This window comes from Atractosteus spatula, chromosome 8 (genome assembly GCF_055471065.1).
Source record: "Atractosteus spatula isolate fAtrSpa1 chromosome 8, fAtrSpa1.hap1, whole genome shotgun sequence".
Taxonomy (NCBI): Eukaryota; Metazoa; Chordata; class Actinopteri; order Semionotiformes; family Lepisosteidae; genus Atractosteus; species Atractosteus spatula.
The window spans coordinates 3,084,265-3,099,098 of record NC_142713.1 but is presented as its reverse complement, the minus strand read 5'-3'; the positions used below and the strand labels follow the sequence as shown (position 1 = coordinate 3,099,098).

The following is a 14,834-nucleotide window of genomic DNA, read 5'->3' as shown; positions in this document are numbered from 1 at the left end:
ATATTCCGCTTAGCGCAGTCCAACATAATGTCAAACTCCTCCAATCTAACCTGGAAATGCTTCAAGTCAGAGGTTTGGAAAGTCTGTCCGAGAACACTTTGTGTATACAGTATACAGGCAGCACATCAGTATGTGCAGAATTTCTTTTCCAGGAAATTATTTTTTTTTCCCCAAACTTTTATTGAACATAAAATTAAAAAAAAACAAAAGAAGAAGAAAGTTCTTCAACAATAACAATAAAATCAGGAAACACTCCACTGCTCCAGGGAATTACACACCAGGACACTCTAAATTCACAGTTGTCTTTGGAACGAAATATTGTTTTTGCACCACAGAAAGAATCTGTGTAAACCGTGCTTCATTCCTGCCTGTATATCCTTCTGGGACGCAATGTTTGAGAATACTAACTGGAAATGAGTGAACCGATACGGCCTTGCAGAACAACATTTACAATCCTTATCGTGTTAAACGAGCACTTTTTAGATTCAGAGGTGAACAACGAGCTTTATGTGTGGTTTGTAAGGCTGGAAAAGAAACTCTCACATTTATTTGTTGCCTGTTATTCTGGATAGACTTGGCAAACTTTATCATTAAACATTTAAAATACGAATGTTAGATTTAAGGAGTCACACTTTGTGACCGGTAATATGGAGAAAGCTTAGTTATAATATAGTCATCTGTCAGTAAATGTGGGTAGATGTTTTCACAAATAAAAAAAAAGTATGCAAAAGTTGAATTTATCGCGCTCTGTTTTGTGATTTCTTTTGTTCGATTATCTTGTTTTTTTTAAATATCTTTTCTCCCGTCGCTGTTTTTCTTGATGTTCGGTGAAAAAGTTTGGAAGAAAATATACATGGAACCTCTTTTTTTCCACGCTTTACTTATAACCATTAACAAAAACACGGGCACCGCTCATTGACATTGAACCAAACGAAATTAGTGTTAATGATCTGTCATTCTCATTAAGTAATTGTCTCACTCGTATAATACCAACGCGGTGTCAATATTTTCGCGCCAGCTTGCAGGGGGGAACTGACGTCAGGCTGGCGCGCGGAGCCGGCGAGCCTCGCTTTCGACCCAAGATGGCGGCCGTTTCCCGGGCAGCGCCTGTCGGGGCTGGGCGGCGGTCTTGAGAGGGCGCGAAAAAAAACACCGAGACAAATACGTCAACGAATTGTTATCACCGGCTAAGCCTATACGCGAGTTAAAATCGCTAAAAGCCGAAGATGGTGTATCTGAAGCAGCTGGAAGTGGAAAACTTCAAGTCGTGGAGGGGGCGACAGGTCATCGGTCCGTTTAAACGGTTTAACTGTATCGTCGGGACCAACGGTTCAGGTAACGTCGTTTGTGTTTTTTTTTTAACTTCGTTTTCCTCATGTTTTAATGAGCCAGTTCGGGTTATGGGGTTTTAAAGGGAGGGGGGTTGGGAATCGGTATGTTGAGGTAAAAAAAGACGTTGTTTGCTCTCCGCTGTTGAGGAGGCGCGGCAATGTGGCGCTCGGCGGCCGTATGACATCAAAACTATATGTCATTTTTCAAAAATTCACGGGAGGTCTCTCTAGTTTGACGATATTTCTCTGCCCGTGTGCGAAAAATGACAAGTCCGTTCCCGCAGCGTCGCGATGTGTCCTTGTTCGGGCCTGTGGCGTTTGGCCATTTCCCAGATAAAAAGAGAGAGAGAGACGATAGAGATAATCTCCCAATAATGCTCCATCTGTCTACAGTATATATAAATATTTTATGATATGTCTTTGTTGTACATGTCTGTAGATTTTATTTTACTTTTTTTCTGTTGTTTTGTGTCGTGTGAATTTCATTATTTTTATCTGCTTCGGCAACACCGGTTGTACCCATCGGTCATGCTGATAAAGCACCTTGAATTTAATTGAATTGAGAGAGAGAGAGAGAGAGAGAGAGAGAGAGAGATTTAGACGACACTTATTCTGCCTGTGCGTCCTTTTTCATCGCAACCACATAAGTACATACGATATTTTTGTACTCTACAAAAAAAAAAAGAGAGAGAGAGATCAAATGAGGTTAATAAAGATAAGGACCAGCTTCCATGGTCTTACAGCTAGAAACGGCCTGTGGATACTCCCTTATGTCTGTTCATTAATCCGACATGCAGCTGTTGAAACAGGTTCATGTCGGATTAATAAAAGTCCCCTGAGCATTTCACTCTTTACGTACATAACGTGCAGGTACAATGACTTGGGTCAGTGACGAAGGATACTCTCATGTTATTTTCAGTGGGGTTGAAGATGAACGCCCGTTTTCTCTACAAGTAAGGTCGATATTTGAATCTTTCTGCCGTGTGTGTGTGTGTATATATATAGCTTTGCAGATCCACCCCCCCCAGTGGGTCGGATCCGTTTTGTCTCCCGAGATGAAGGTCGCGATCCACGTGTTTTGCGTGTTTTTTTTTTTCCCCCCGCGCACGACGGGTTTGGGGAAACGGGGAAAGAAGTGAAGTTGTTTTTTTTTTTTACCTGAACCCCGAAAACTTCAAACCGGGGTGGCTAAGCTTGGGGGGGGGGGGGGGGGGGTTTGAAGAAAAATATAAACGTTTCTGGAAGCATTGTGGGTCGTTGCGCCGGTGTCGTATCTGGAGCGCCGGGGTGTTAAATAAAATAGGCGTGTTTTTCTGTCGTTTTTGGAAATCGAAAAGCCGTGGTTAATAAATCCCAAACTGTGAGATAACCACTAGATCCCAAGCGAGCGGACAGCGAAGTCCCGGTTATAGATATGCACGTATTGGCTCAGGTCCTTGTTTTAAAAGCACGATACCTTTTTACACCTCTGTGACCACGAGTGTCGGGGTGTTTTGGACACGCTTGTTGAGCTCAGGTGGCGCAGGAGGCGTGTACCACACAAATCTAATTCGCCGCCAGATCTGTTTTCCAGACCTGGCACAGAGGTACAGATGAACCAGATGAGATTGAGAATATAATCGCGTATTATCGTAGCAACCGGAATAGCTCACATGCGCTTCTTACTCTTAGTGTTCGTGAGGGTGGCCAGCGCTGCAGCAGTTGTATTACCGTTGAGGTTGAGCCACAATGAAATGTTGCGCCTCTTAGCTCCGGGGGACTGAATCATTATGAGCCCAAGGACACTCAGAGGCGTCCCTGAAGCTGCAGGGGAACTGCGGCGCTATTTTTATATTTCGGGGTTAGGAAGAACCGGCATTGGTGACCAGCGCATTTCAAACCGCTGTGAACGTAAAATGTAACATAGTAACGTGTAAAACCTCCACTTTCCATCACAGAATAGAGGACATTTCCACTGTAAACAAGCAGGCTGGTGAATGAGGCGGCCCTTCCTGCTCACTAGTCCCTGTACTGACTGATGGACGATTGACTAAGTGCAGGCTGTGCAGCAGATGTTTCACAACAGAAATGTTCCCACATGATCTGCAGGCAGAGTTAACAAGTTATATTTGTCAGTAAAACCGTCTTGAAGTGGAGAGTAATACTGTATTTCTATTGGATTCAAAGAGCTGTATTCACAAGCCTGCTTGTTTGCAGTGTCACAGGGCCACTTCACCTCACCGAAAGACTTGTGGCCTCATTCTGAATTGCAGAACATGGCGCTGCGCAGACCTGGAAATTTAATCTATTTTGTGATGTCCGTGCCATTGTGTGTCTCTATGTTGGCCCACCAGGTAGATACATCTGTTCAGACCAAACTATCCTATTCTCCTCCCCACATGTCCGGACGGCACCCTGGCTGGGCACCATCTGAGCTGCATGACTGCCAGGGGCATCGTGGATATAGCTGTCGTTTAGGAGGATTCTGCTGGTCTACAGAGATCTGCATGGAGTCCTGACATACAGAAGACATGATGGATGGATTAATACCCTCATTCATTCATTTCTTTTTTTAATTGTATAATGTTAGCATGCCCAAAGGGGTTGGGCAGCCAGTTGACCTTGGACCCCCAGAGGTTTTTCTTCTCCTTACTGAGGAGTTTTTGGTTCCTCTCCTCCGTTGTCTTCTGGTCTTTTTTGTTCTGTATTCACAACACGTAGGGACCCTTGCTTTGTTCAGCGCCTTGGGGCAACCTTGTTGTGAAAGGCGCTATATAAAAATCAAAAAGGAATTGAGTTGATGTACATTGGAGGTTTGGGGTTTGAAATGCACTCATCAATACTGATTCTTTCTAACCCTGGAATGTGAAAGTAGAGCTGCAGGTCCCCTTTAAAGGACTCGGGAATAGAGCAGGGGGGACCCCCTCTCCCCACGGGGCGTAGTTCTCTGGCTGGGGGGACGAGAGGGAGTGCGGAGGGCAGGGCTCCCCGATGCGGGTCTCTCACTCTGTCCTCCCCCCCCCCCCCCCCCCCGCCCGTAGGCAAGTCCAACGTGATGGACGCGCTGTGCTTCGCGCTGGGGGAGAGGGCCGGCTGCCTGCGCGTGAAGCACGCCCGGGACCTCGTGCACGGCGCCCACATCGGCGTCCCCGTCCCCGGCGCCGCTGGCGTGGCTGTGACCTTCTGCGAGGTGCCAGGGGAGGAGGAGGAGGAGGAGAAAACGTTCTCACGCACCATCGCCGGTAGGGACCGCCCGAGGCGCTTCCAGGACCCGGGTCCCGACCCGGGGGGACGGCACTGCGGTTTGGAATAACGCTCCCCGATAACCGATATCCCACAGAACCGCTGTGGACTTCCTGCAGGTGTTCACGAACGGACCCATTTCGTCCGTCAGCCCTTTCTGGTTCACTGCTGAGGAGTTTACCGTTATTTTCATGTCACGGGGGCTCCCTGCTTAACGTCTGTCCCCTCCTGTTATGGGCGTATGAATAACCCAGATTTAAGCCCAAAAGACGTAACCTGCACCCTAAAAACAGAGTCTAGAGCCTAACAATACAGCAAATTTATAGTAAGTTAAGTGCAAAATTGCTTTGTATCACATAAACGTTGTAGATGTAGTATTACTGCATTTATAATTGTACGTTAATGATTAATCATTTGAGATGTTTATGTAATTTTTAAAATGTTTTCCGTACCCCAAAATCTACGTCCCCTGGGCTCAGAGCTCCCTGACAAGTTCAGCGAAAGGGTGAGAAGCTCAAGCAGACTGCGTTGCTAGATTAGTTAAATTATAAGAAATTTTACTCTGTGTAGTATTGGATGTCCTTATTTAAAGTAACTTAAGTATTGTGCTGTACACAAAAGTTGAATATTTTGCTTCTCCACGGTCCCCATTAACCCCTGTTTTCCACATATCTTATGGGAACTAAGTCTCCACTTCATGCCATCTTTTCACAGTCTCCCTTAAGGATCTTAAAGAGGGGGCCGCCTGTTCTTCATCTTTTGCTGTTGTCATTAAGTCTTTCAGGTTATTAATTTTTGCCTCAATTGTGGTGTTTACCAACATCTACCATCGTCTATCAACATTTACCACCTCCCTTGGTCTTTGCCCTTCCTACTGTCTTTTTCTTTTTTTAATGTGCGTGCTCTTCATTTCATTCCTTTGCTTTAACGGAAACCCGAGCATCCCCGATCCTGCTAGTAACGCGAGCTGAAAGCCTCTGCTGTAGCTTTGTTTGCGGCTTTGAAATTCGCCTCTCCTAACACGGGGGGCAGTAGCTTTGTTCCTCACAGCGACTGCCCTTATAAAACACCCTGTTTGTGTCAGGGAGAGTTCTTTCCGGACCCTGTGCAGACGACACGATCCAGGGAAAAGTGAAGAAAACACGGGGGGGGGGGGGAAAGGCATGCAGGGGTCAGGAATGAAGACGGGGGGCGTGCCCACGGTGCGCTGGTGTTCGGGGGAGGTGTGGCCGGGGCAAACAGTCCAGATGTGAGTCCAAAGGGAAATCCGAGACAAGGCAAAAGTCCAGAGCCAGGCGGTCCATCCGAGACGAAGACGAAGGGGATTAAAAACGGGAACCGGGTCGGAACCGGCACAGGAACAGGAACTAAAAACTTGACGGGACCAGGCGCTCCAGGTCCCGGACTCGCCTGGTACATGAACCAGTGCAGAGCCCGGAACAGAGTGAGCGTCTGGCTTTTAAGGTGGGCTGAACGGGAGGCTGGAACGAGGAGCAGGTGCACAACATCAGCTCAAAAGTGAAAGAGCCGGCGCCCCCTTAAGGGGGAGGGACTACAGTCGCGACACTGTGACCGTTTCAGAACGAATACATTTTAAATCCAGCTAGAGATTTGTTCCAGGCGCTGCTGCTTGGTTAGTGTAAGGCATGTTGGCGTAAAGTAGTTTTAATTGGTGTTTCAGGAGACACGTCGGAATATCGCATCAACGGCACGCTCGTCGCCCTCTCGCGGTACACCTCCGAGCTGCAGCGCCTGGGGATTATAGTCAAAGCAAGGAACTGCTTTGTGTTTCAGGTAGGTTGGCCTCTGGGCAGTGCACCTGCTGAATCGGATGTGGACGAGGTCGTGATGTGTGATCTAAACTTTCTTCCACGGGAGCAGTTCTCCGTGTTTCCAAGGCTTGGATGTTTTTCTTGTAAAATTCGGACTGGTAAAACACAGTAAGGCCTCAAGTCTAAACGGACTTAGATAAGATAAGATCACTTTATTGGCCATATACAGTTTCTTGCATTAGGAGTTTGTCTTTTCACATACCCCAACTTGCTCTCCATGAGACCCACAGACAGGGAGAGAGAAGCTGGGGGTCAGAGCGCAGGGTCGGCCATTTATACGGCACCCCTGGAGCAGCTGGGGAGAAGGGCCTCGCCCCAATGGAGTAGGACTCCTCTGCCGGCCGCGGGATTCGAACCAGTAACCTCCCAGCCACAGGTGCAGATCCTGAGCTACAGAGCCACCGCTCCGCACACAAGATATTTTTTGTGTGTCACTAAAAGAAATCTGCCGGAAGGGAATTTGGTCTGTAATGTACGTTTTGTAGGTCTGAATGTAGGTTTTGTAAGGGAGGAGGCACGGCGTGTCAGGAAGCTGTCTTCTTTCATTTGAAGAAATCCGGAGGGGGGTGAGACAAACACATGGGGGAAAAAGGGGACTAGGATCGGGGCCGGAAGAACAGGGGGGCGTGCCCAAGGTGCGCCGGTGCTCGGGGGGGCGTGGTCCGAGGCAAACAAGTCCGAAGGGTGATCATTAGGGAATCCACGTGGAGGCAAATGTCCAGAACGGGGTGGTCCATCCGTGACGGAGACAAGACGGAGTTAAAAGCCGGAGCGGGATCCAGGGAAGGGACAGGGAAATAAAAAGAGGAAACGGGGCCGGGCGCTCCCAGCCCCGGCCCCAGATGGTCAGGACGCCATTGCCAAGCCGATGCCGTCGAGCCCCTCCTGGACTCGCTGGTAGGCGGGCTTCCGGGCGTCCATGTTCCAGAGCGGAGCTAGGAATGGTTGGGAGCGTCCGGCTTTTAAAGGGGGAGACCGGGACAGGAGGCAGGTGCGGGAGATCGGGTAAACGAGGAAGGGCCGGAGCGCCCTTCAGAAGGAGGGGGTTTACGAGCGCGACGGGCGTCTCTGAATCCTCCTTCGTCCGGGCGAGCGCTTCAGGGGCCTGTGTGTTGGTCCGGGCCCGCAGGGGGCTGTGGAGTCCATAGCCATGATGAAACCCGGGGAGCGGACGCAGCTTTTCGAGAGGGTCAGCTCCTCCGCGGACCTGGCAGAGGAGTACGAGGCGAAGAAGAGGGCGACGCAGAAGGCCGAGGAGAACGCTCAGTTCCTCTTCAACAGGAAGAAGGTGGTGGGGGTCGAGCAGAAGGAGGCCAAGCTGGAGCAGGTGGAGGTACGGGGGGCCGACATTCCCTTTTACGGTTTCGTAACGTCGTTGTGGTCGTTGTGCACCCGAGTTTAAAGCCGCACCCGAGCCAGTATTTTCAGATGAACACCCGACTGGATTATTTATTTATTTATTTTTTGTAAGAGGCTGTGTGTTCGGCCTTCGCATCCTCTGTTTGAGCCGTGGGTGTTGAGTGAGGTCCAGACTCGGGAAGGTGAGAGAGATGCGCACTCTTGATATTTCACACCAGCGCCTCAGTCTGAAGAATGTCGGGGGTGGGGGGGGGTTTGTACAGTCTCCTGCGAGGTGCGTCATGGCCTCACGAAGCAGGCAGTATTCTGATATTTGCACACGTGGTGCCAAGTACCAAAGCAAAAACAGCGTGCTTTCTGCATTTCTGCACGTTAAATGACGTCCGATAAAAAGACCTTGTGAATCGCTAAGGAGTGCTTGGAGTAGAAAATTCTTCGGGATTTGGGAGGGGGGGAGATGAATAAAATCACACCAGTCTTTTAGGTGCGTAGCTTCCCAGTGCGAGAGCTGTTTCGGCTTTGAAATGCGGTGGCGTTTCAGCAGCGTCGGAACGAGACCAGCTGCCTTTTTTTTTTTTTCTGCCTCGGATTGCCGTCAGGCTCTGAAGGGCGACAGTATCTAAAACACAGGGGAGCAATACCATTTACGATATTTGTATTTTGATCAGGTAGGTAATATTGAAATTCACCTTTCTTCCAGTGAAAGGCAAAATTTCCATCGTGTGGAAAAACATTTCTGTATATACAATGTTTCTAAATAAGATGGTTATATTTATTTTGGTTTTAATTGTTTAACTTTTACTGCTTTGGCTTTTAAAATGTTAAAAAGCCCCCTGGCTTCTCGGGCAAGAGGCTGAACTGAGGCCGCTGCCGCCACCGTCTTTCCCAGGCTCAGAAATACCAGGCGCTAGCGGATGCCCACGACCGCAACACGCTTCAGCTGCACCTGTGCCGCCTCTACTACAACGGGAGGAGCGTGGACGGGCTCTCCGACGCCCTGCGGGACCGGCGCGCGGCGGCGGGGGCGCAGAGGGCCGCCCTGGAAGACAGCGAGCGGGCGGCGAGGGCCCAGAAGAGGACGCACGGCCAGCTGGGCCGCGAGCTGCAGCAGATCGAGAAGGAGCTCAAGTGAGCGGCCGCGGGTTCGGGGTGGGTGGGGTGGAGTGTGTGGATAAAGACCCGGAAGTGACTGGAGGAGGGCGTCGGGGAAGACGCTGGGGGTGGGTGACTGCGGTGAACGGTTGCCATGGCTGGGGGGGGAGCGCTGGCCAACGAGTCCAAAAGGAAGTCCCAATTGGGAAAACCAGGGCGCCGTCCAAGGTCCAGGTGCCGGAAGATCCATCCAAGACGGACTCGGGAACATGGAACTAGGAACACGGATAGTTAACAGCTTGACGGGACAAGGCGCTGCGAGCCCCGGACTCAGTAGGTCAGGGCGCCGTGGCGAAGCCTGTGCCCGGTGGTGGGCGGGCTTCCGGACGTCCCTCTCCCAAAGCTGAACCCAGAACCAGCTCAGTGCTCCAGTCAGCAGATGCCGAATTACAGCTGAGTGTCAAAAGACTGAAGGAGAGTTTCACCTGGTCTTTATTAGGTTCAGACTCACTAGGGGACACTGGGATGTATACAGTAGGTGCATAAGCAAAACGCCGGGCTTAAATAGGGGGGAAAAAGGGGAAAGGACACAGCTGGGAACACAATGGGGGGTGGAAAAAAGGGTAGGAGGGATGACGATCATGACGGCGGGGGCGCCATCTTGTTTTTCTGAAGTGTCTGTCCCCATGGGCCTCGCTCCCCGGAGCTCTTCAGACAATTCAAAAATAAAAAATAAAAGCAAATGCGAAATCAGAAGTTAATGATGACAAAACGCAGTGAAGCTAAACGCTTCAATAGCGTTCGAACCCGAACAGGCCCTTAACGCTCCTTTACAGTGGCACGGCGTTCACGAGCAGTCGGAATCCTGCCTTGCCCAGGAAACCTCTTCGGCAGTGAGGAAGCCGCGGGAGGCCGGGGTGTGTCGCGTGGGTGGGGGGTGGGGGGGGAAGCCTTTCTCAGCCGTGACCCCGAGGTCTCCTCCTCCTCCTCCAGGGCGCAGGAGCAGGCTGTCGGCCAGCGGCGGCCCCAGTACATCAAGGCCAGGGTGAACACGGCCCACCGGGCGAAGAAGGCGGAGGCGGCCCGGGGCGCCCTGCGGGCCGCCAGGGGGCAGCGCGCGCGGAAGGAGCAGGAGGTGGCGGAGCTGCGGCGCGAGGCGCGGGAGCTGGAGGCGGCGCGGGCGGACTTCGAGAGGCGGGTGGAGGAGGAGGCCGCGACGCGGGGCAGGGACGTGCACCTGGAGGAGGCGCAGGTCCGTACCGGAGGGGGGGCGGGGTTAGGTGGCGTTTCGATCTATTGTAATTCTAACACACGGTCGGCGGGACCAATACCTTACGATGCATCTCTTTGAAACAGCGTATCTTCTCCCCCCCCCCCGTCTTGCTGCAGCACTGTTGCACGGTTGGTGAAATCTTGTGTGTGATTATGTTGTCATGTTGGGAGTGAGCTGTCAAACTGATTTCCCCAGCGGGACAACAAAGCTTGAATTGAATTGAATTGAATTGAATTGGATTGGTCTAAGGCTCAGAGATCCAGCAGTTGAAGGGAAACTGCAGTCCCAGTTTCTCAGACCCAGTTATTAAATCTTGGTAACAAAATAATGTCGCTGACGTGATTTAGAAAAAAAAAATGATGATTCTTGAATGAAGCACAGAATCATGAGCTTCGTGAAAGTACTATAAGTCGGCAAAAGTTGACGCGCCTTGCATTCGAGTTCCGTCGAATTGCGACATAATGCAGCCCTTTTCCGTAATGACTAATGTCATGTGATGTACAGGCCGTGCGGTAGACATTTCGCCTCAGAAATGTTCCCACGGGACCTGCAGGCAGAGCTAGCAAGTAAGTAGTATTGGTCCGCAAGACAAATGCGCTCATCAGTGCTGATTCTTTCCAGCCCCGGAATATAAAAATAGTGTTGCAGTTCCCCCTTTAAGAGATGCCTGTCATCTCGCCGGTCTTCTCGAACTGCTGCGTTGTGATCTGTAGCCATGAACTAGAGGTGACCTCTCTTGGCATTCGACTGCAGGAAAGCCAGTGGATCGCTATAACACATAACAATGGTTAGAACTATAACAGTAGTTATACAGTAGTTATAACAATAGTTAGAACTATAGCAATAGTTAAACAGTAGTTATAACAATAGTTAGAACTATAACAGTAGTTATAACAATGGTTAGAACTATAGCAATAGTTATACAGTAGTTATAACAATAGTCAGAACTATCATGACAGACCCGTGGGCGTGCCCTAACAGGATCTGTTGAAAGGAGGCGGGTCCAGTCCAGCAAACACACAAGCTCACAGTGGTGGTTGTTCAAAAACCACACTAGTGCCATTTATTCACAGGAAATGAAAAACGCCACAACCAAATAAACCAAACCCAAAAGACTGAGCTCTTCTGAGCTACACTTCCCAAAGTTCCCTACTGCCACGGCCAAGCAGCTACGCTGCTTCCTGGCCTCAGCATACAATACTAGTGTCTCCCCTCAGGCTCTTCTCAAAACATTCATTTGTTCAGCGCTCACAGTTCCTTTCCCCAGAATTCACAGATTTTCTTCTGTCCTAGGTCGGTCCTTCTGCCACTGGTAAGTGGGTAATGTCCAGTGCCCCCCCCCCCCCCCCCCCCCCCCCCCAAGGCCCCTTAGACAACAAACATCCACTCCCCTAAACTGACCAACCCTGGAAACTTCCTTGTCCTGCGTTTTGCGTTTTTTAAAGAGCCACCCGACCAATGGGCTTCCTGCAGTGGGTCAGGTGACAGAGCAGCAGCCTAAGTAAGTTTAGATCAAGTTCATCCATGCACACTTAAACTCAAGGAGCACGTAAGTAGCTAAAACTGGTAAATTTCATTGGGCAATATTTTTTGATGCCTGGTTGTTAAGGGAAAGGGCAGCAGGACATGAGACCGGATGGGGCGATGGCCGCCGGCGGTCTCCGCGTCTCGGTGCAGTTCAGACACCGCATCTCGGTAGGGAGGCCGAGACGAGCCCCTGCGCTTTGTCTCCGCTTGGCAGGTCCAGCGCTACAACGAGCTGAAGGAGCAGGTCAGGAGGCAGGGTGCCGGGCTGAGCCAGCAGGCAGAGAAGCTGCGCTGGGAGCTGAAGGCCGAGCAGGAGAAGATCGAGTTCAGTCAGAGGAGGAAGAGAGAAGCGCAGGTGCAGCAGCAGCAGTTCAGCGCACAGCCGCGTCCCTGTCCCCATTTAAGAGCTGTACTGTATGCAGGCAGAGATCTGAGCGTGGGCACTCTAGAGGAGTTAACTAAAACCACTCGTTGAGTATGCAGTGAATTAGGAAGAGGAAGCATGCTGGTGCAAATACTTTAACAAACTATGGGTTATTCATCTACAGCATTGCAGTATTGCTTAACGTCTGCAACCACATAGTGAGCATTTTAGCTACTCACAGGTTTTCACTGATGCAGGCGAACTTGTAATGTGTCCCTGGTTTTGTGTTGCTGCTTATTTGTTATTTCTTTAGTTAAATCAAGGTATGTTGTATAAAAGTGTTGAGAAACGCGACGTTCATGCTTCGTGCGAACGGCTGCACTCTAGCCAGCCGAGCTTAAAGTAGACATGAGCTTTCTTCAAGACTCCAAGATTGGGATGCAAATGTTATGACTTCAGTATTTTTAAAAGGTGCTAGATGGAGGAAATATTTATTCATTATTTACTTTACATTACCCCTACTTAAGATTCAGGCAAGCCTGTTAAATCCAGCGAATCTTCAACAGCTCTTTTGCCATTTACATATTCTACATAAAAGAGCTTCAGTGTTCATGAATTTGCAAACTGCCGAATAGCCTCTTCTGATCCATGAGCTTTCATGTGTTCTTCAGTTTCACCTAAATGCGACAATAATGATTAGTATTGGCTTCTGTGGTGCCTTGATCACGCTTCAAGTCTAACATTGTCGCTTTTGTTTATCTAGGAGAACATAAAACACATCCAGACACAGATGGAAGACTATCTGAGAAGAGCAGAAAAGTTGGAAGATTACATTAACACCTCCAAGTATGTGTTTATCCGTCCTTTTCCTAACAGCTTTATCCAGTTCAGGTTTGCCTGGGAACCAGAGCCTGTCCCGGCAAGCAGTGGGCCCGCGCTGCCGGTACTTAATTAACCCAGGCTCCACACGAGTGCCTTTGCTGATCTCCGAGTCCCTCGGAAGCAGAACAGTGACCAAAGGAGAGGAGGCCATTCAGCCCCTCAAGCCTGCTAGCTAACCGGTAACCAGTTGACCAGAGGATCTCTTCCAGCTGTGTCTGGAGAGAAGCCAGAGTGTCGGCTTAGGCATCATGGCTGGGCGGCTTGTTCCCCACCCCCACCACCCTCTGTGTAAAGAAGAGCCTCCTGTCCTGACTGGAGGATCTCTTCCAGCTGTGTCTGGAGAGAGGCCAGGGTATCGGCTTCACCCACACGGCTGGGCAGCTTGTTCCCCATAGTATATTTTAAATTTAAAATATGCGCGTGTGTGACCCGTGACCCGTGACCCGCAGCGCAGCCCTGGCCGAGCACCGGCAGCAGGAGGAGAGCCTGCAGCAGGAGCTGGAGCGGTCCCGGGCGCGCGCCGAGGAGGCCGGCCGGGAGCTGGCCGGCGTGCTGGCGGAGCTGCGGGACGCCCGCGTGGACCGCCACGAGAGCCGGCGGCAGCAGCGCCGAGCGGAGACGCTGGAGACCCTGAAGAGGCGCTTCCCCGAGGACGTGGTACCTCCCGCTTCCCGCTGGGCTTCCTGCAGCGGTGCCCTGGCGCTGCGGGCCGGGGCAGGCCGACGCCCAGGGTGTCCTGGGCCCTGCTTTCACTCCGGCCACTGGTTTTGGGGTTCCTTGTTTTGTTTTTTGTTTTTAAGCTTTCAGTTCCGTAGCTGAGGAGCCCCCAGGAGTTCCCCGACATCCCTTCGGCTCACTCCCCAAACGCCGATCGATAAAGTCGTTCAGAGGAGAGTGATCCACACTGAACACGGATAGCATTTAATACTCAGCCATGCTCAGGGGCCTGGACTGCATTTTGTTACCGTATAGTAGATTGCCAGTTACCCCTGTGTGTATTTTTGTTTTTGCAGTTGTGTGATTGGGTTCATAATCGGCCATCGAGACCCAAAGCAGCACGCTGCTGTAACAGAGGGGCATTGAGCACACAGCCTACAGAGTCTGGGCTTCTGGCTTGTGTGGCTTTCTAAGACGTGTCGTTATCGACGGCCTGCTTAAAGGAAGGCCGTCGGGGTTAGTGAACTTCAAGCGTTTTGTGATGACTGAACCACGTTCGGTGTGGCGCACTGGCGCAGTGGTCAGCATTGCTGCCGCGTCGCAGTGCTGGGGGCCCTGGGTTCGGCACCTGGGGGGTGCTGTCTGTGTGGAGTTTGCGTGTTCTCCCCGTGTTCGCGTAGGTTTCGTGGGTTTCCTCTTGAGTGCTCTGGTTTCCTCCCGCGGTCCAAAGACATGCTGGTAGGTTAGTAGCTGTTAGATTCTGCGAAGATTGGCCTTGGCGTGAGGTTGTGTGTGTATGTGTGCGTGCCCTGTGATGGACTGGCGTCCCATCCAGGGTGTCCCCTGCCTTGTGCCCGTTGCTTGCTGGGTTGGGCTCCGGCTCGTCCGTCACCCTGAATTGGAAGAGAAGGGGCGCAGGGAAATCGGGTTTGTCATCGTATAAGCCTGCCCCATTCCTCGGCCTTTACGAGCGTGCGTAAGGAGGTGGGATATCAATGTGATTGGCCCGCAGAACAAGCGCTGTAGACAGGACGCCCTGTAAGATAATAAAAAACTTTATTTTATATAGCGCCTTTAAAGGTGGCTTCTCAAAGCGCTTTACAGGATGACAATAACAATAAATAAGACTACAACAATAAATAATCAGAGTACACAAGATAAGACACAATTACGATATATAGAGGAGACCGTGGATGGTGGTACTAAACATAAACCTTCTTGTTTGCCACATGGGGGGGGGGGGTGGATCTTATTCTTGCGTGGTGAAGTTTTTTTTCCCCCCTGTGGGAGCGTTT

At 50.7% G+C, this 14,834-nt stretch overlaps 1 protein-coding gene across 1 annotated transcript in view; it reads left to right on the top strand.

Moving 5' to 3' along the window:
- Window positions 1-1,226: 1,226 nt before the first annotated feature.
- The window catches only part of smc1b (structural maintenance of chromosomes 1B), a 29,649-nt gene continuing 16,041 nt past the window's right edge, over window positions 1,227-14,834 (top strand). The window contains exons 1-9 of the mRNA XM_088922724.1: window positions 1,227-1,335; window positions 4,352-4,552; window positions 6,235-6,347; window positions 7,515-7,718; window positions 8,634-8,872; window positions 9,830-10,088; window positions 11,851-11,991; window positions 12,764-12,846; window positions 13,332-13,539. Of these exons, the coding sequence (XP_088778850.1) occupies window positions 1,227-1,335; window positions 4,352-4,552; window positions 6,235-6,347; window positions 7,515-7,718; window positions 8,634-8,872; window positions 9,830-10,088; window positions 11,851-11,991; window positions 12,764-12,846; window positions 13,332-13,539 (1,557 nt within the window). The remainder of the gene's footprint in view (window positions 1,336-4,351; window positions 4,553-6,234; window positions 6,348-7,514; window positions 7,719-8,633; window positions 8,873-9,829; window positions 10,089-11,850; window positions 11,992-12,763; window positions 12,847-13,331; window positions 13,540-14,834) is intronic.